The sequence below is a fragment of the Odocoileus virginianus genome, chromosome 33, assembly GCF_023699985.2.
Source record: "Odocoileus virginianus isolate 20LAN1187 ecotype Illinois chromosome 33, Ovbor_1.2, whole genome shotgun sequence".
NCBI lineage: Eukaryota > Metazoa > Chordata > Mammalia > Artiodactyla > Cervidae > Odocoileus > Odocoileus virginianus.
The window spans coordinates 2,224,772-2,245,030 of record NC_069706.1 but is presented as its reverse complement, the minus strand read 5'-3'; the positions used below and the strand labels follow the sequence as shown (position 1 = coordinate 2,245,030).

The following is a 20,259-nucleotide window of genomic DNA, read 5'->3' as shown; positions in this document are numbered from 1 at the left end:
CTGGAGACCAGGCTGAGGGGCAGGGGTCAGCTCCTTTCCCCACTGCCTCTTCTCCAGGCCCGCTCCACCATTGAATGGTCCCCCCCAGCCCCCCAGCACCCTCAGAACCAGCCCACCACGGGGATGACTCAGGTCTCGGGAAAGGAGAACCGGGTGGGGAATGGGAATCTATTTAAATATAGAATCCAGACAAAAGAACTGTTCAAGTTATGGGTACAGAATGTAAATGTTACAGAGAACCACGCTGTAAAAATAACAGCTGAATGGAGAGTTGGGCAAGGAAGATGCCACTAACTCACTTTTCCCAAGAGGGAGTCAACAGATAACAGATTAAATTTGGAAAATGTTTGAAAACAGAAGTCCTCTAAACTCTGCCTTAAAAAAATAATAATCCATTTCGTTTTGCTCAAAGGCAGTTTCCAAATGACGAGGAACACGTGGGCTAAAGCATCTTGAAGGTATCAGTTGCTCAGTCGTGACTCTTTGCGACCCCATGGATTGTCGCCTGCCAGGCTCTGTCCGTGGAATTCTCCAGGCAAGAACACTGGAGCGGGTTGGGGAACCCCGACTTCTGGTTGAAGGAGGGCAGCAGCAGGGCAGCACCCCAGGGACCTGGAGGCAGGGTGCTCAGGCTCCCAAGAATCGACCTCAGCCCCCACACCACCCAGAGGGAACACAACGGGGCACCGTACACTTCCGTTGGGGTGCCCCCTCAGACTGCAGGCCCACCTCCTCCTCAGCAGAACCTGGGGCTGCCATGAACATTAGGGCCCCTGTGCAGGGGAGCTGTCCTGTGCGGCTCCCTGGAGGAGGCGGCCTTTCTGAGGGTCCAGGAGGAAGGAGCAGGCTGAGGCCTCCTGGGGACTGGCTCTGGAGGGAGAGCCAGGGACAGGCAGGATCCGCTTCCCAGGTGTTCTGGGCTGGAGACCAAAGGCAGCAGAAAGAGGAGGCCTCCAAGTCTCCACCTCATCTCTGGGTCAGAGGCTGGTTGTCCAGGCTAAGAAGGCCCAGGGGTGTGAGGTCCTGGGGGACAGAGGCCCCTGCAGAGCCCCCTGGGGTCTGAAAGATGGTCCAGGCCAGTAAGTGCTAGAGGGGAGGCAGGGGGTGGGGGGGATGGTGGGGGGAGGGGCGCAGGGCGGTTGGAGCTAGGGTCTCAAAGGAGCCAGAATCATGGAATTTTAAAAACCTGTCTACGATAGGACCTAGTGTACAGCTTCTTTTATTCTCCTAAAAAAATTTTTTTTTCTGCTACAAAAGTAAATTATGCTTGATCGGGGCGGGGGCGGGGGGAATTACAGTGCTGAAAGTGAAAACCAGTCAGGGGCTGGGCCCCAGGAGAAGCCCAGTGGAACGTGTAGAAGGCGCAGCCAAGTTCACTGACCCGGGCAGGACGCACCCTCGGTTGTCAGGGCTACGGGGCCGCCCTGGGCTCCACAGGGCCCGAGGTGGACTCCTCCCTGTCCACCGAGGGGCTGGGGGCAGGAGGCCCTGCCAAGCTTCCGTCTTCTTTTCCATCTGGAAGAGAAGGGGGTGGGTCAGGCTGTTGTCAAAGGAACAGGGGGTGGAGGGGTGGGGGGGGGCAAACTTGGGGGTCCTGGCTGCCAGGGGAGGGGTTCGGAGCTGTTGGCTGGCTTAGACAAGTAACTGCTGACTCCAGACACGCTTGCAAAGGCCACTGTCCCAGGGACAGAGGTTGTTTCCAGAAAACTTTGGGCCGATTCTGGGCTGAGCACCGGGAAGCCGCTGCTACCCCTGCTGCCTGGCCAGGGGACGGGGCAGGAGGCAGGAAGCGCTGTGGACAGGTCTGGGGGTAAAGGTGGAGGGGCAGGGCAAGGGGTGCCCATGAGCGCCTGCCCAGGGGCGCCTGGGACCTGCATGTAGCCCCTGTTCCACGCCCCATCTCTGTGTCCAAGGAAGGTAGATTTGTCCTAATTCTCACAAAGGTGCCCTATGGGTTGAGGCCTACGTGGCTCCAGGGCCCAGGCTGATCTGAGAAGTGAGCAGAGGTCTCAGCTGGTGTGGAGGGAGCCCCGGGGATGGCCTGTCACACCCAGCCCAGCTGGAGAAACGGGCTCTGAGCCAGATGCGCGCCCCCCCAACCCATCCTTTGCAGCGACTGGCTGATGGTCTCAGGGCGGTGACTTGGCTCCTCTGAGCCCTGCTTCCCCACAGGTGACCAGGAAGGACCCTCTCCCCCCAGAGAGGCAGGTAGACGCGAGGAGGCACTTGGAATGGAACAGGCCAGCAGAAGGGCTCAAGGGTGAGCCGGGCCCCTTGCAGAGGGGCCTCCGGGCTCTGGGTTCCCTGACTCCTTGAGGATGGCTCCGTGATGGAGCCTGAGGGGTCCCTTAAGTTCCCTGAGAACTCTAGGCTGGTAGCTGGGGATGCCCCCATCTCATGAAAAAGACACATGAATATGTAAATGCCAAAGAGCAGACATGGAGAGAAATAGGCCCAGGAACACAGACACACAAAGACCCATGCAAAGTTACCCTCCTAGGCAAATACACATGTAAAGAGACAGAACCTTAGACACACACATACATGCACGTTGTCATGGAGGCCTACAGACACGCAGAGATTCACACTGAGACATATTTAGACAGACACACAAATGTCCACGGCACATGCACACTCTCCAGGCCAGCCAAGCCTGGCGGTCCCCCTGACTTCGGCCCTCAGAAGGCCCTGCTCCTGTCCTGCTTGCTGGGACCAGGCCTCACCTGTGTCCAGCTTGCTGCGTTTCTGCTCAGGCTCCTGGGGGGTGGCCTCAATGGCCCGCTGAGCCTCAGGATGGATCTTCAGGAGGGCTTTGGCAAGGGTGGCAGGGCCAGGCACCCCCAGGGACATGATGCAGTGCACACCTTTGCGCTTGGCCCCTTCAACTTTGGCACTGTCCTTGGAGGCCGTCAGCAGGACCAGTTTGGAGAACTTCCTGGGCTTCTTGGGGGCTGCAGGGACGACATCTGTGCCCGGCTCAGGGGGCTCAGGCGAGGGCTCCTGGCCGGCCTTCACACTCTCGCCCTCCTGCTCGCTGGGCTCAGGCAGGGGCATTCTGGGACGGGCGGCCAGGCCTCCAGGCCACACTCAGGTCTCAGTAGGATTTGTCCTCCACCTCCCTGCAAGGAACCTGGCAGTCCAGGGCCTCTGTCCTAAGGGAGGAGGCAAAATCCCATCAGCGGGGACGTCCCTGGCAGTCCAGTGGATAAGACTCTGTGCTTCTAATGCAGGAGACATAGGTTCGATCCCTGGCTGGGGAACTAAGATCTCACATGGGAAAAAGAAGTCCCATCAGTGGAGGGGCCTTTGGGCCAGGGTTCAGGAGGAATCTGGGCTGGAGGTCAGGGCAGGAGGGCTGCCCTGTGCCCCCCACGCCTGCCCCCACCTTGGGGAAGGACCTGAATGCAGCTGGAGAACCCGGGCTGCCTTGTCTGCTGTCTTGGCAGCCTCGGGACCATCACCTTCCCCCGCCAAACGTCATTCCCCATCTGTAAAATGTGCCAGAAATAGGGCTCTCCAGGGACTGCTGGGGTGACCAAGGTGCTGACAGCCGTGAGTTACTAGGAGTCCAGGCCCACAGGTGCTGAGCTCGGGGTGGAGTGCTTCCACGGGTGTTTCCCGTTTAACCTTCACCCCACATTATGGAAGTTGATCATTCCCATCGACCCAGGTTACAGATGAGAACACGGAGCACACGGCCATGCAGCAGAGCGGGGGGTCTGGTTGAGCTGGTCCAGGGCCCGCCCCGCACTGCACCTGGGTGACCTGCGCCAGGATAACAGGAGCCGGTCTTCCTGAGCAACGGGCATCGGAGAAAAGCACTGGGGGATGTGAGCTCAGGTCACTGACCCTCCCAGAAGGCCTGCTGCCCTTCACCCCGACAGTGTCTGTGTCACCAGGAGCGGGGGCTGGGCCCCCAGGGCACTCTGCAGACCCCAGAGGGGAGCCAGGCCCTGGGAGGCGGGACTCTGGGTTCCCAAATAGATCCAGTCCCCTTCCCAGGCCAGAGGCCCGGGCCACCCAGGGATAGGGGATGCCAGGGCCCCAGGAGGGCAGCTACTTCTGTCTGAGCTGGTGCTGGTGCTGCCCCAGCTGAGTGGGGACAGGGCTGTGGAGGTGTCCAGAGGAGCCGTGGTCACTGAGGGCTCCCTGGCTGCTGGTCTGGAGAAGCAGAAAGGATGGCTGACAGGGGCCGGGCTGGCCTGGAGACCCGGGCTCTGGGGCATTGGTGTGGGGGTGTCTGTTGGGGGTGACTGGGTGGTGGGCAAATGGTGGGGGTCTTTCTCCGTTTAGCCCAGAAACAAGGCTGTCGCCTTGGCAGACGTCTCATATGCTGTGTTCAGGAAACAGGGGGCAGTGAAGCCCATACTCTTACCTGCCCCTCTGGACCTGCTTCTCTGACCTGGCTTTGAACTGTTTCTTTGAGTTTGTAGTCCATGGGTTGCAAAGAGTCGGACATGACTGAGCAACTGAACAACAGACTCACATGGCTTGAAGGGTCCATGCCCCGCACTTCAAAGTCTTCCAAGACCCCATCTCCCATGACAGGAGCCTGAAGTGCAAGATCAATGTGTGGTTGGGGTACCTTGCCCCCTACAAGTTCCCCTGACAATTAGATATGAGAGCAGAGACCTCCCACTGTGACAGGGAGGACATCTCAGGGGGGGGTGTCCTCAGGTCTATGCTGCCTGGTAGCAAGTCCCCTGACCACTGGCACCCCTAGGATTGATGTTTCATTATCTTTCCCGTGTCTGGTCCAGCTTCTGGATGAGCCAACCCCTGCTCCTCCCATGTTGTCCTTCCCGGCTCTGCCCACACCTGCCCCACAGGGTGGACAACATGGTGGTATCGGGGGCCTGGGGGACACAGGGTCCAGCAGAAAAGATGCTGCCAGTGCCTCCCCTGGCAGAGTCATTCTGGGCAGGAAAGGGTTATGGTGGGAAGTCCCGCCCGCAGGCCTCTGATTGGCCCTGGGGCACATCCCTGGCCTAGCCCAAACCTTTGTGGTCCAGGGATGAAACTCCAGGTGGTTGGACCCCTTCCTCAAACCACATCCAAAAAATTAACTCTAAATGACCACAGGCTTAAACATGAGAGCTAGTGATAAAACTCTTAAAAAAAGAGTTGGATTAGGCAAAGAACTAAAAGTACAGATAACCAAAGAAGAAACACGTAAATTGGACATCATCAAAATTTAAAACTTTTGTGAGTCAAAGAGACTCACAATCTAGAGAGTCAAAAGGCAACCCATAGGATAGGAGAACACTTTTTGCAGATCATGTATCTGATAAAGGGCTTTCTGGTGGTTCAGTGGTGAGAAACACACCTGCCAATGCAGGAGACCCGGGTTTGATCCCTGGGTCGGAAAGATTCCCTGGAGAAGGAAACAGCAACCCCCTCCAGTATTCTTGCTTGGTATTTCCCATAGACAGAGGAGTCTGGCATATAGTCCATGGGGCCGCAAAAGAGTCAGACACAACTTAGCGACTAAAACAACAACATATCTGATGAAGGACCTGTGTCTGGAATTTATAAAGAACTCTTACAACTCAGTAATAAAAAGACAAATAACTCAATTTAAAAATGGGCAAAGAATCTGAAAAGGCCTTTCTCCAAAGAAACTATAGAAGTGGCACATGAGATGTTCAACATCATTAGTCGTGAGGGAAACGTGGATCATGAGATACTATTTCACACTATTAGGATGGATCTAATAAAACAAAACAAAAAACAGACAATAACAAGTGATGGTGAGGTTGAGAAGAAAATAGAGCCTTGACATACTGCTGGTGGTGGTGTATATAGGTGCGGCCAGTTTGGAAAACAATCTGGCGATTTCTCAAAAGGTTAAACATAAAGTTACCATATATCCCACCAATTCCACTCCTAGTTGTTCCTCCAAGAGAAATGGAAACTGACATCCACATAAAAACTTGTACATAGAATGCTTGCAGCAGCATTATTCACAGACACCAAAAAATGAAAGAGCCCAAATATCCATCAACAGGTAAATGAATAAACAGAATGTGAGGTGTCCACACAATGGAATATTATTTGATAATTTGAAAAATTCATGCCATACACGAATAAGCCTTGGAAAGATTAGCTAAGTGAAAAAAAAAAAAAAGCCTGTCATCAAAGATGGCAATTATACATTCCATTTCTATAAAATGACCTGAAGTCTAGAAAATTGGTACAGTAGAAAAATCCATAGGGACAGAAGGTAAATTTGTGGTTTTCTAGGGTTAGCGATGGGAGGGATGGGGGCCAGAAGAGTGAATACTAGTATGGGGGTTTCTGGGATTATGAAAATTTTCCAAAACTGATGGTGGTGATGGCTGCAGAACTTGGTGAATTTACTAAAAGCCATTGAATTGCACATTGTGAGTGAATTCGCGGTATGTAAGCTATCTCAATAAAACTCATATATTAAGAAAAGGGAAATTTTAAGTCTATGACCAGTGGTTTCCCAACTTAACGATACCTAAGAATCTTCCAGAATTCTTGTTTAAAATGCCCAATCCTGGACTCCTCCAACCCCAGACTTCTTTCTCAGTGCGTCTGGAGAGGGGCCTGAGGATCAACTTTTTTTTTTTTAAACCAGTACTCTACTTGATTCTGATACTTTGTGAAACATGGCTGATGCCATGGGTCCTCAGCTTAGGAAGTTTCTAATCTCTCCTTCATAGTTGAACTGTTCTTTGGCCACTCCATAATCACTGTCACATGTGCTTCTTGGAGGGCTGTGATGGTGCTGCTGGTGAGGTGATGGGTTCACTTAGGCATCAGGTTCATATCCTCACAGGGAGATTTTCAAAGTAGCAATAAGATCCAAAATGGGTCAAGAATTGCTATTTGATGGTGTGCAGGGAACGATTTCCCCAAAGTGGGGATTTCATGTAATGACATCTCTTTCCCCTGATCACCATGGCTTAGAATCATCACCAGAGGTAGTCTTAGAGTTAGTTTTACTCCTTCTTACCCGCTGTATTTTGCCCCTAGACCTATCTATGCTGCGCTCAAATGGCCCCCGCTCCCCACCTCTCCCCTCTCGCGTCAGGATCGCCCCTCCTGACCAAGCCGCATGAGTGTCTCCCCTGTCCCTACATCTCAGACCACCAACCGCCAGCCCTGTGAGCATCGCTAGAGCCACAGGGATGGGACGGGACCGGGGCTGGGTGCAGGGCAGGGGCGGTACTGGGTGGGGCGGACGCGGTCAAGGATAGACAACCCAGAGTGGGGTTCCCTGATTTGGAGTGTGAGGGCTCAATCCTGGGGTCGGGGTGGTTGGGGGCAAGGAGGAACGAGGAGAAAGGAGCTTAAATCGCGGATGAAGGACAAGGAGGTGGCCTGAGCGCTGGGAGGCATAAGTGGGGAGCACCCCGCCCCCCAGCATCAGTAACCCTTGGGGACCCCCAGGAGAGCCCGGCAGGGACCTGAGACCCTCCCCGATCCGCTGGGGTCCGTCCTCACCGGGCACCGGCCGAGCGGCGACGGCAGAGGGGCCCTCTCTCTCCGGAGGCCAAGCAGCGGCAGGTCCCTCGGCCTCGGTGTCTGGGGGCCCCCGCCTAGGTTCGGGCTGTCACCTCAGGCTGGGGTCAAGGAACGAGCATGCGCAGTAGGGCTTGTGAGGGGCCGGTTCCTTGGGCCAAAGTGGTTTCTCCGGGTCTTCCCCGCGCGGGGCCGAGCTGGCGGCCTGGCCAATCGGCGCGAGGGGGCGGGGCCATGCGGGTACTGGGCGGGGCTGAGCGTCCTGGGGCTGGCCAGACTACGAACCTTGGGCGGGGCTCTCCCGGGACCGGAGGGTGGGTTTAACTGAGACCTTCCGACCTCCCCCAGTGTTTGACTTAGGCTCGACACTGAGGAAGCCTGGGCACTTGTTTAAGGGCCTCGATCGTCCTCGTCTTCTGAGCAAACAGAGAGAACTTTCTTTATGCTCATCAAAGCCACTGATTCCTCTCTGCCCCCAGCATCCCTGAGGGCACCGCATCTTTGGCATTGATGCTTCTTGGACCCTCGGTCCAACTCTCGGCATTGGTCTCTTCCTCGCTACTGGTACCCCCAAACGCCCACGGGTCCAGTACTCATCTATCGGTCCGTCTATCGCCCATCGGTCCAGGCCCCACCACAGCGCACAGTCACTGCCCGCTTATTCTGTGACCGCCCTGTGCGGTGGGGACCGGGATTGCTCTGGTGCGGGGAGCTGTGGGTCCTGGGAGTGCTCTCCTGGACACTTGGCGGGTGGCGATCCGAGTGGTCCAGCATCTCCGAGCTGAAGCCAGCCCTGCCTCTCACCCGCCCCGGGTGCAACGACGCCCCTGCTCCCCTCCCGCACCGCGCCTGCGCCCTCCGCTAGCCTCAACCTTTCCCAGTCCAACACTCCCCGCCCCCACCCCGGCCCTTCGCCCGGCTGGAGCCCCCAGTCTTCTAGCTGTGTGTCCTCATATGGACAGAATGAAGACGCTGTTCCTCTAGAAAATGCCACTCTCCTGACACCCCTCCCCTCCGCCCCCCTCCTCTTGGTCTAAGTCTGCTCCTGGGTTCCCTGGGCAGAGCAGGTCCAGGTCCCTTGGGGCCCGCCTGCCCGGGATGTCAGGCATTTCCCACGTTCTCTGCATCTTCTCCATCCTGTGTCCTTCAGCTCACCCGCATTCTCCTGTATCCTACTCCTCAAGTCCAAACATCAGCAGAACCTGTGTCTGCCTCCCAAAGGCTCCCAGCTCCCTCCTCCCCATCTGCAGACTCCTCAGCCCCACCGTCGGTTCAGATTCAGCAGTCAGACTTTCAACACCCTCCAATCCTTTCTCCAGGGGTCACGTCATTTCCTAGGTATTTTCCAGGTTCATTCAAAGGTCTTAGTAAGTTTCTTTTCCATTATCTATTAATAATCCACTGACTACTGGTTGTTTCTAATTTTATTATGTTATAAATATCTTTGTATCCAAATGATTATCTCTGATTACCCCCTTTCATAAAATTTCAAAATGAAAGAGTCAAAGAAGGCAAATATCTTTAAGGGCTTTTAGAACCTATTGTCAGATTGTCCCTAAGGAAATGCACAAGATTGGAGTCAGATGCCTGGATTCAAATCCCAGCTCTGGCGTTTGCTAGCTGTGTGACAAGCAACTGCTTCCCCTGTCTGTGTCTCAGTTTTTTCATCTAGTAAATGGGTATAATAATATCACCCACCTCAGGGAGTCATTGTGAGAATTCACAGAGTAACATTCTGTGGGCCTTGGGTTCCAACATTTATATTTCTTTGTCTTGCAGTTCTCAGAAATTTTGGTCTCAGATCTCCTTTATAGAGTGATTACGCTCTTTAAATTATTGAGCAGGTCAAAGAGCTTTTGTTTTTATAGGTTTCGTTTATCAATATTTCCAATATCAAAGTTAATCTGAAAATATAAAATAGCAATGATAAATTCACTGACCATTTCTTCAAACCAAAAATGAGTGAGAAGAATGGCAGTGTGCTACATTTAAAAAAAATCTAATTGGGGACTTCCCTGGCAGTCCAGTGGTTAATACTCAGTACTCCCACTGCAGGGGTCATCAGTTCTACCCTTGGCTGGGGAAATAAGACCCCACATGATTTGTGGCATGGCCCAAAAAATAATCTGTTTCATATCACGTTTGAGAAAAGACAGCTGGCTTCTCATATCTGTGTCTGCCTTCACTCTGTAAGAATACATTGATTTGATTGAAGTGCATGAAGAAAATTTAGCCTCAGATTTTAAAAAAATTGGAAAAGAAAGTAGTCTTTTTAGAGCCTTTTCAGATAATTATGGTTATTCTTTGATACTACACCAACACTCAGAATGTGGAGGTTTTTTAAAGGTTAGCAGCAACATGGAATCTCAGATGATATTCGTGTGCTTTTTGTGTTCTCTTACATGAAAACCCACTGATCTTACATGAAAACCCACTTTGAAAGGATCTTTTACTCGCATGTGATTTTGTAAATCACATGTTGGTCTTTCCAAACATATTTGTTCACTGACTAGATCTTGTGACCGTTGACACATCTTATTATACAATATGGAAAAAATATATATAACATTCATGAATATTGCAACTCTGTCAATATCAGGAAGTTGTGAAGCTAAAGGTGGCAGATACAATCTCCAAAATTGTACTTTTTGCCAAAAGCCTTAGAATTTTATTATTGGCAACAAATTCTGTCAGTTTGGTGTCACTATCTTGATTCACACTAAGAACCATCACTGCTTTCACAACATTGGTGCAAACTCACCACAGTGAAAAAGGCCACAGTTGCCTCAGTATTATTAATACTATGAAATATTCATGGGCCTCCTGAAAGGGCTTTGGAAACCCCTAGAGGCCACCAGAATACACTTTGAGACCTGCGGCACTATTCATTTTTCTTTCTTTCTTTCTTTTTTTATGAGTTAAGTTTTTATTTAGGCAATATAAGGACCTCAATCTTGGAGACAGAACCTCAGACGGCTCTGAGAAACTGCTCCAAAGACGTTGCGGGAAGAACAGCATATATGTGATTTTGGTAAAGGGGAATAGATGCAGTCAAGCACGTTTATTTTTTTAGAAAGTTTCTGCTGGTCTTGTGAAGCTTCTGCTAGTCACGGAAACAGTCGTCACCATATCTAGTGTTTTTCTAGATATGAGGAGGTACTAGAATTGGACTCATAAAATCAGCTCCTGAGAACCTCTCTCTGAAGACCTGTCCTACCAGCTTTCTGGAGAACCGAGTGCCTCGTTTCTGCTCTCCACCCTGGCCTTCAGGGGAGGCCGGAGGGCAGCCGCTGCAGCAGCACATGATTTAATCCTTGTAGAGGCAGATGGCAAGCACCCTGGCAAGTGCCAACATGTGGTTGACAGTGATTTAGTTGCTAAGTCGTGTTCAACTCTTGTGACCCCATGGACAGTAGCTCACCAGGCTCCTCTGTCCATGGGATTTCCCAGCAAGAATACTGGAGTGGGTTGCCATTTCCTCCTCCATCATTTTTCTATGAACTTGTTCATCTTTTGCTTACTGATTTAAGAAACCTTACTGAATTCAGTTAACCCTAGCATTCCATATTTGATGGAAACCTTATCATTTGCATCTGGTGGGGGAGGTGGTTAGGAAACTTGGTGTATGCATCTACACATCTGAATATTTATTTATTTATTGGCCATGCCTCCCCACTTGTGAGATCTTGGTCCCCAACCAGGAATCAAACCAGGGCCCTAGAAAGTGCAAGCAGAGTCCTAACCACTGCACCACCAGGGAATTCCATATTCAGCTAAATCTAATGGTCTTTTCCAATTTTAGTTTCTTGTTTTTTAAAAAAAATCATCCTGGCCTTCTCCAGTGGTACAGTTGATAAGAACCACCTGCCAAGACAGGGGACATGGGTTTGATCCCTGGTCCAGGAAAATTCCACATGCCCTGTGCAACTAAATCCCGTGTACTACAATTATTGAAGCCCAAGCACCCTAGTGCCTACATGCTGCAAATACTGAAGCCCATGTGCCTAGAACCTGTGCTCCACAACAAGAGAAGCTACCACAGTGAGAAGCCCTGGCACCACAATGAAGAGTGGCCCTCTCTCATCGCAACTAGAGAAAGCCCAGCCACAACAACGAAGACCCAGTACAACCAAAAATAGATCAATAAATAAAATTTTGAAAATTAAATAATCCTAAGCAAGTTCTTCCCATATTAGTATTAGTGTGTAAGTATCACAAATGGAGTGGCTGAAACAATAGAAAATTCTCATCTGATAGATCTGGAAGCCAGAAATTTGAGGTCAAGGTGTGGACAGGATGGGTTCCTTCTGAGGGTTGAGTTGCTCAGTCGCTCAGTTGTGTCTGACTCTTTGCGACCCCATGAACTGCAGCACACTAGGCTCCCCCTGTCCTTCACTGTCTCCCGGGATTTGCTCAAACTCGTGTCCTTTGAGTAGGTGATGCCATCCAACCATCTCAGGGCTGGGAGGGAGAGTCTGTTCCAGGCCTCCCTCCTTGGCTTCTAGTTGCATCACCCCGATCTCTGCCTTCACCTTCATAGAGTGTCCTCCTGTGTGCATTTCTGTGTCCACATTTCCCCTTTTCATAAGGACACCTGTCATTTGAACTGGGTCCACCCTAGCAACTTCATCTTAATACGATCATCTTAAGGACTTGATGGCAAAGTCCTTATTTCTAAACAAGGTCACATTCACAAGCACTGGGGATTAGGACTTGAACTTCTCTGTATGGGGAGTGGGAACACAATTCAATTCATAGCATTTGCTTTGACTTGTTTCTAATGGCTTGATAATTTCTCCCTTTCTGTTCGATTCTCTCATGTTTTGGAATTTTTTTTTTGATATATTGCCAAATTGTTTCAAAACACCGATAATGCTTAGAGACTTGTCTATAATTTTAACTGATTGAAAATTGAATTTCTCATTGCCCCTATCAAATAGTTTTTTCGGCATGTGGGATCTTAATTCCCTGACCACAGATCAAGTCCATGCTCCCTGCAGTGGAAGCTGGGAATCTTAACCACTGGACCACCAGGGAATTCCCCTGGGATTTATTTATTCAATAAATACATGTCTAATAATGACTAATGTATATTTCCAAAGGGAAAATTTTATTCTGTGTCAACTGTACTTCAAGGACATTGCTTTTATAAAAAGTAAGTATTGTGAAAGGAAGAAAGAAAGAAGGGAGGGAGGAAAGAAATAAAGAGAGGAAGGAGATGGAAGAGGGGCCTGCAATTAGCATTGAGCTTTATGTCGGAGGAATTTGGAGTGAAGGATATCGCCTGTATTCTTCAGATAGCCAGCCATCTGTCGGGTGGTCAGTGAGGGATCCTTCCTGGCCGAATCACCACCCTCCCCCAACCCCTGCAGAAGATAAGTTAGACTGGTGACCAGGCCTCAAAAGAGTTGGATGGGCCTCCGGGGTCGGCTGGCTCAGACGGCGTCCCCATGCGCCCCTTCCCTGTCGCTAGGAGCATCAGCTGCAGCGTGTCCTCGGGTGGGAAACGTGGGTCTGCTCTCCATGTTGACCTGGGACAAGCAGAGGTCGTGTGCACAGAAAGGCGGTTTGGTTTCTCTGGTCTTCTGTTCCCCTGACCCCATTACTGAATAACTAGAAGACTTCCTGTTTATCCTCTGACATAGTTGTTTCGTGGCCAGTTTCACTCTTTGGCCTATCCTGAGGTGACCCAGATTTAGCCTCAGGCTTTTTGAGTTATTTATAACAGAGAAACAAATATGACATAACTTGGATGTCCATCCACTGATTTGTGGATAAATAAATGCTGGCTATCCCTCAATGCAGCATTACTCAGCCACGTGCTGTGTCTGTGCTAAGTCGCTTCAGTCGTGTCCGACTCTTTGTGACTTATGGATTCGTTGCCTGCCGGGCTCCTCTGTCTGTGGTGTTCTCCAGGCAACAACACTGGAGTGGGTTGCCATTTCCCTCTCCAGGGGATCTTCCCGACCCAGGGATGGAGCTCGGGTCTCCCGCATTTTGTGCAAATTCTTTACTGTCTGAGCCACCATAATAAGGGACCAAATACAGATACCTGTATACCGTGGAGGAACCTGGGAGACCTCACTGCTGGGTGAAAGAAGCCAGACAGTAGATGACAAATACTGTGTGTTCCATTTACGTGAAACGCAGAGAAAAGGCAAATCCATAGAGACAGAAAGTAGACTAGTAATGGCTGGGGGCTGAGAGATTTGGGGGGAAATGAGGAGTGACCACTGAAAGGGGACTGCGTTTCTTTGGGGGTCATGACGGCATTCTGTAATTAGATAATGGTGATGGTTGTAAATGTACTATTACTAAAAGCCACAAAGCTGTACATGCTGAAATGGTGAATATTGGGAATTCCCTGTTGCTCTAGTGCTTAGGATTCAGGGCTTTCACAGCCCTGCAAGGGTGTGGTAGTGGGAGGGGAATTCCATCCCTGGTGGGGGAACTGAGGTCCTGCAAGCTGTGTGGCCAAAATTTTTTTAGTTGCTTAAATTAAAAATGGTGAATATTATGGCATAATATGAAATCTAAATATTATTTAGATTTCAACTAAATCTCAGTTGAAAAAAAAAGAAAAAAAAAAACAGAGAATTCCCTGTGGTGTTTAGGAGTTCATGATTCCATTGCAGGGGGCACAGGTTTGATTGATCTCTGTTCAGGGAACTAGGATCCCACATGCTGCCACATAGCATGGCAGATAAAAAGAAAAAGAAAAAATAATAAATGTGGGAGTTTGGGATTAGCAGATGCAAATTATTACATATAAGTTGGATAAACAACAAGGTCCTCCTGTATAGCACAGGGAACTATATTCAATATCCTGTAATAAATCATAACAGGAAAGAATATGAAAGAGTATATATATGTGTGTGTGTAACTGAATCACTTTCCTGTACAACAGCAGAAATTAACACAGCATTGCAAATCAACTCTACGTCAGTAAAATAAATCAAAGCATAGGTGTCATAAAAATCTCAGTGGTTGCCCACAGGAAGTCGGAAAACTGGCAGATGTGATCAATCCCACATCTGGTGTGAGACGTGTTGGTGTGTGACTGTGAGTGCAGGAGAGGAAAAGCAGGGTGCTTTTCCCTTGTCAGGGCTTCAGAGCACAGAGGCCCCAAGGGGCCCCCCGTGGGCTGAGACGTGGCCCAGGCCAGGCAGCCCTGGAGAAGGGCCAGGAGCCTGTTTGGGGTGGGGAGGGCTGCTCAGGTTAGAGCTGGGCCTCCAAGGACTCTGAATCCTGGGATTCAGAGACCAGTTCTGTAACAAGAGTCAGGCACATTTAATACATGTGTGTTCAACAAATTTATTTTTATGCCCACAAATTATTTTGTTCAAACCCCAAAGATAAAATGTTGCTTCAAAGGATTCCTGACTCCAGGAAGGTGGATCCTCCAGTCTGCAGGGGGCTGGGAGAGGATTCCTTTCAATACATTTTAGGGTTCTTGTTCATTTTTACCTGCAAGAGAAGCAGCTGGGGTCAGGCAGGGCCCAGAACTGACCATGGGAGGAGGACAAAGGCGGCCAGTTGGGTGGGGCCACTAGACCCCCAGGCCAATGGAGGGAGTCCCACCACCTTCTCCCCACTGCACCTGTGCCTCCCCCAAACCACGCCCAGGCTTCCCTCTTACTCACACACTCCCCAATCCCTACCTGTGGTCAACCTAGGACCTCTTAGGGCACGATGTTTCAGCGCTCCTCTTCCAGGCGTAAAGGGCCATCCCAGCGACCACTACTAGTGCAGCGGGCCACACCGCCGACCCTATGGCCATTAAACCCACAGACACAGAGCCCTTTGCCTACAAGGGGGGAATGAGGTCAGGTGACCTGAGTGACCCCAGGGTGACCCCACAGGATGGAGACAGTGAGGGGATTGTGGGGCTCGGGATCCCAGACTGACGGGAGGAGGTGCAGGAACCAGAGAAAAGACAGGGACACTCAACAAGATGGCCCCATCCCTGCCCCTGCACCCCAGCTGAGCAGGAAGAACAAACCCTAAGGTGGATTTACCTGCCAGAGAAGCAGGTGGGGTCAGGCAGGGCCCAGAACTGACCATGGAAGGAGGACAAAGGTGGCCAGTTGGGTGGAGCCACTAGCCTTGCCCCTCCCTCTGCAGTAATTTCAGGGCAGCGACTTGGCCCTCATGGAGACGGCACCCTCTGCCTCCTGGCTTGGTGGGAGGAAACAAGTGCCCACCAGGGGTAGGGGGGGCATCTGGGCCAGGACTGCCTGGGGGAGCCCTCCAGGTGAGCCAGGTATGGGCTCTAGGGTCTGGGGTGAGGGGGGCACTCTGGCTGCTAAAGCATGACTCCAGCCAGACCCGGGCTCCCACAGGTCCCCGGAACCTCCTGGTCTGTAGCTGGGGATGTGCTGGGGTCTCAGTCCAAGGGAAGCAGTCCCTCCACCCTCACCCCCAGGTCCCTGGAGACTTCATCTGTTCTGGAAACAATCAGGGTCCTGCTCTTGGGCCGGGAGCTGTTGGCTGGGCCTGGTCAGGTCTGGCTGGTTTCGGGGTGGGGGACTTGTCTCTCACCATGAAGAAGATTATCCCGCTTTTCACGCCAGTCATCTTCTCAAGGTATCAGAGTTCACCCCTGTGGGGGGACACCTGTAATCTTCCTTCCCACACGCTCCAACTCCCCCAAGGTCCCCCAGGTCCCCCTGGAGAGACTGAGGCCCCTCCGCAACCCTTCTGGAGGGGTTGCCCAGACAAGAGACGACTGCCACTTACCTGGAGCTGACCGGGCGGGGGGGGGGGGGGGGGGGGGGGGTGGTCTGCTGGAAGGTGACAGTGGGGTGCAGGCTGGGCCACCCCAGGGATTGCTGGGTGTGGAGAAAGGAGCATCAAGGCCCCCCCTCTCCCCTCCCCACCCACTTCCTGCCCAACTGCCCCCACCCCGAGCCTGTTCAAAGGCACCCCCACATGTTGGTGCAGCAGCAATCCCACTCTGGTCCCCCGTCTGGCACCCCCTCACCTTTTGAAGGAAGCCGAGCTCTCTCCTCTCCAACTCTCAGCTGTAACTCGGACAGACCCGCAAATGCACTTGGGAGCGCTACTTGCTTTCTCCTCCCTCCCGTGCACCGCACCGCACCACCAGGCAGGGCTTCTTAGAAAAGCACTAGCTTCCCGGAAACCATGTTTCTGAGATCTCGCATGCGTAGTTGCTCAGTCGTGTCCGACTCTTTGCGACCCCTATGGGCCGTAGTCCACCAGGCTCCTCTGTCCATGGGATTCTCCAGGCAAGAATACTGGAGTGGATTGCTGTGCCCGTTCCAGAGGATTTTCTCAACCCAGAGATTAAACCTGCGTCTCTTACATCTCCTGTATTGGCAGGCGGGTTCTTTACCACTACCGCCACTGGGAAGCAATGGTTTGTTCCATTGTTCTCTTTCTCCTGCTAAGCAACAAAAGCTTTTAAAGGTACCAGCTGGGAGACAACTCAGGGCTCTATGGGTGCAGATGAGGGGGAGAGGGAGCGCCCAGCATCTGGGCGAGCTTCCCACATAGCTGGTAAAGGAGCCATGGAGAGGCGGTAGGCCACAGGCTGCAGAAAATGGAGCCAAAGACCCTGTAACTTGGAGCTCTTTGGAGAGGAGGCTGAGCTGCGTAAACACAGCTGCAAGTCCAGCCGCTCAGTCCAGTGCCTGCCCACTCAGTAGCCTCCAGCTCCTACTGATCAGAGTCCCTGTAGCCAATAGTTTTGGCAGCAGACATTTACTCTGGGAGTAAGGGTCCCAGCCGGGAGCCTTCAGTCCTGGGAAACTTCCTGGAGGAGGTGACAATTGGTCTTGGGAGGGCAGTGACTTGGGGAGGGCTGTGTCCTGGGGAGGGCTAGCTAGCAGGAGGAAGCCTGAGGCTTCCTGGGGACAGGTCCTGCAGGGGGAGGCCCTGAGTCTCTTGACACATACCAAACACCACTTATCTTACCATTCACCACCCACCACCCCTGTGTCATCTACTTCCCTATGTTGGCAGAAAATACAGCCTGCCTGATGCATGTGCCTTGACAGCCAGGAGAACAGAGTTGCTCTTTTAATGCAAGGTTTTTTCACCATTACTTCTATCTATCCTATAGATGGGCATTTAGGTTTTTCCCATTTTTTTCATATTATGAATTTGTGCCAATACTATGCATGCACGGATGTCTCCTTTTGACCTTCAGCTGGCATCATGCTCTGTGGCCTCTCCAGGGAGCGGCTCCCACCAATGCTCTGAGGGCTCTGTAGTGTGGGGTACCAGCTGAGGGAGTGCCACTTTATATTTTTGTAAAATATGTTTACATTTTTATAAAGAATGTTTGTATTTTTATAAAATATTTATATTTTATAAAATACATTTATATTTTATAAAATATGCTTATTTTATAAAATATAAATGTATTTTTGTTATATGCTTATAATTTTTAAGTGATAGGATTTTGATTGGGCTTTTATAAAATATAAAATATATAAAATGTTTTTATTTTTATGAAATACATTTGTAATTTTTAAGTGATGGGATTTTGATTGGTTGGTCTTTTATTTTCAGTGTTTAGGGGTTTTTTTTCCCTCAGTATTTTTTAAGATTAAAAATGTGTCATACTTCATTTGAATTTTCATGAAGCCTCAACTGCTAAGAAATAAAGGTAGTGCTCTAAAAAAGCTCTAGAAACCCCCAAGTTGCAGAGAGCATCCACCCAGAGAAGAAAGGGGTGGGAGGCACAGTGTATCCCTGGTCTGTGGCTTACCTGTATGCGTGAGCTTCCCAGGGCTGCCGTAGCAAATTGCCACAAACTATGTGGCTCAAAACAACAGGAATTTGTCTCCCGCAATCTGGAGGCCAGAAGTTCTAACTCGAACCATTGCAGTCTCCCACCCTTCCAGAGGCCCTGGGGGAGGCGTCTCCCAGCCTCTCCCAGCATCTGATAGCTGCTGGCATCCCTTGGTTTGTGTTTGCATCCCTGTTATCTCCGCCTTCATCTCCATAAGGCCTTTTCTCCCGTGCATCTGTCTCCTCTCTCAACTCATGGTGATTTCATCTGGAGATCCTTCACTGGTGACCTCTGCCAAGCCCCTTGCTCTAAACAAAGTCACATTCTGAGATTCCAGATGAACACGAAGTTTGGGGGGGGGCCACTAGTCAACACACTACACTGTAGGATACAAATTACATTTCAAAGAAAAAGTAAGAAATCTTTTTGGGGACTTCCCTGGTGGCTCAGGGGTAAAGAATCTGCCTACCATTGCAGGAGACGCGGGTTTGATCCCTGATCTGGGAAGATCCCACAAGCCATGGAGCAACTGAGCCCAAGGGGCAAAACTGCTGAGCCTGTGCTCTAGAGCCCAGGAGCCGCAGCAAGAGAAGCCACTGCAATGAGAAGCCAAAGCACCGCAACTAGTGAGTAGCCCCTACTCACTGCAACTAGGAAAAAACCTGAGCAGCAATGAAGACCCAATAAGGCCAAAAATAAATAAATAAATACAATTTTAAAAGAAAAAAAAAATCTTTTAGGAGGTTTCATGAAGATTGGAGGGGAAGCCCAGAGGCTGGGAGCCTGGAGAGGAGACTGTCTGTAGAGTCCAGAAATGAAAACACTTGTCCCCACAGTAACCTGCATACTAATGTTCACAGCAGCACTATTCCCAATAGCCACAATGTGGAAACAACTCAGAAGTCCGTCAGTGAATGCATGGGTAAACAAAATGTGGTATATATACATTCAACGGGATATTACTGTCATAAAAAAAAGAATGAAATGCTGACACATGCTACAACATAAACCTTAGAAACATTATGTATTAAGCTTAGAAGCTTAGTACAATAAGCTGGGTGCGAAAGGACAGATAGACTCCACCCTGTGAGTGCTGGGGTGCGCACAGTGGGCCTAATATACTTTCCCAGCTTTAAGAATGCAGAAACAGCCTGGATTGGCAACAGAGACATCAATGGTTTAATGAACAGGGGGATCTTAACACATCTGAGCAGGCCTTCCCTGGTGGCTCAGACAGTAAAGAATCTTAATGCAAGAGACCTGGGTTTGATCCCTGGGTTAGGAAGATCCCCTTGAGAAGGAAATGACTACCCACTTCAGTATTCTTTCCTGGAAAATTCCATGGATGAGGAGCCTAGCAGGCTATACAGTCCATGGAGGTGCTAAGAATTGGACACAAGTGAGCAACTTTCACTTACATGTCTGAGCAAGGTCCTGGAGCAACCACCTCACCATGTGGGGTTGACAGTGGGCAAGACAAAGTGGCAGCCTTGGCTCCCAGGCACACTCCTTAGTGCCCCTTTCATAAGAACAATCAGTAGCTGGGGCCTGGGGCGAGGTCAGTCTTATGCTTAAGATGCAAGTGAAGCAGGCATTGGTCGGAGAGGGCGTGCACAGAGAGCGGAGAATGGCTGTCTTGAGGGCCGATCGAGCAATGAGGAATCTAGAACTGATGCAAGGAGGGGTCCCCTTCTGGGTCTGACAGTGGGCTCTTGTCTAACACTCAGAAGTGAATTGTCTGAGGAGACACACATGCTGGCAAAGCAAGAGACTTTACTGAGGAGGGGTGTCTGTGCAGAGAGCCGCAGGGGAGGAGAACTCAGGGGTCTCGAGGTTTGCAGTCTCGGGGTTTATGGTGACGAGGTTAGTCCTTCTGACTCAGGGTGCTTCTTGGTGGTGAGCGCATCGCTCAGCCAAGCTGGATTCCAGGAAGAAGGATTCTGGGAGGACATGTGGACTGGTGTCTCCTTTTGACCTTTTGCTAGTTCTTTGTTTGGAGGTGGCTTGTT

At 50.8% G+C, this 20,259-nt stretch overlaps 2 protein-coding genes and 2 long non-coding RNA genes across 4 annotated transcripts in view; 1 reads left to right on the top strand and 3 right to left on the bottom strand.

Annotated features, from left to right (window-relative positions):
* Nucleotides 1-7,560, bottom strand: part of FLYWCH1 (FLYWCH-type zinc finger 1) — a 41,992-nt gene extending 34,432 nt beyond the window's left edge. The window contains exon 1 of the mRNA XM_070460754.1: nucleotides 7,474-7,560. The gene's annotated coding sequence lies outside the window, so the exon portion shown is untranslated. The remainder of the gene's footprint in view (nucleotides 1-7,473) is intronic.
* On the bottom strand, nucleotides 1,204-7,562 carry FLYWCH2 (FLYWCH family member 2). Its single transcript, XM_020910401.2, has 3 exons — nucleotides 7,474-7,562; nucleotides 2,724-3,152; nucleotides 1,204-1,515 (listed from the first exon to the last, which is right to left on the bottom strand). The coding sequence occupies exons 2-3, from the start codon at nucleotides 3,052-3,054 to the stop codon at nucleotides 1,412-1,414; spliced, it is 435 nt and encodes a 144-aa protein (XP_020766060.1). The 5' UTR covers nucleotides 3,055-3,152; nucleotides 7,474-7,562; the 3' UTR covers nucleotides 1,204-1,411.
* Nucleotides 7,563-14,789: 7,227 nt separating this feature from the next.
* LOC110148423 (uncharacterized) lies at nucleotides 14,790-16,631 on the bottom strand. Its single transcript, XR_002317165.2, has 4 exons — nucleotides 16,475-16,631; nucleotides 16,033-16,093; nucleotides 15,153-15,298; nucleotides 14,790-14,958 (listed from the first exon to the last, which is right to left on the bottom strand). It is a non-coding gene; the product is annotated as an uncharacterized lncRNA (long non-coding RNA).
* Nucleotides 16,632-16,770: 139 nt separating this feature from the next.
* LOC139032703 (uncharacterized) lies at nucleotides 16,771-18,982 on the top strand. Its single transcript, XR_011485271.1, has 2 exons — nucleotides 16,771-16,920; nucleotides 18,728-18,982. It is a non-coding gene; the product is annotated as an uncharacterized lncRNA (long non-coding RNA).
* Nucleotides 18,983-20,259: the final 1,277 nt, after the last annotated feature.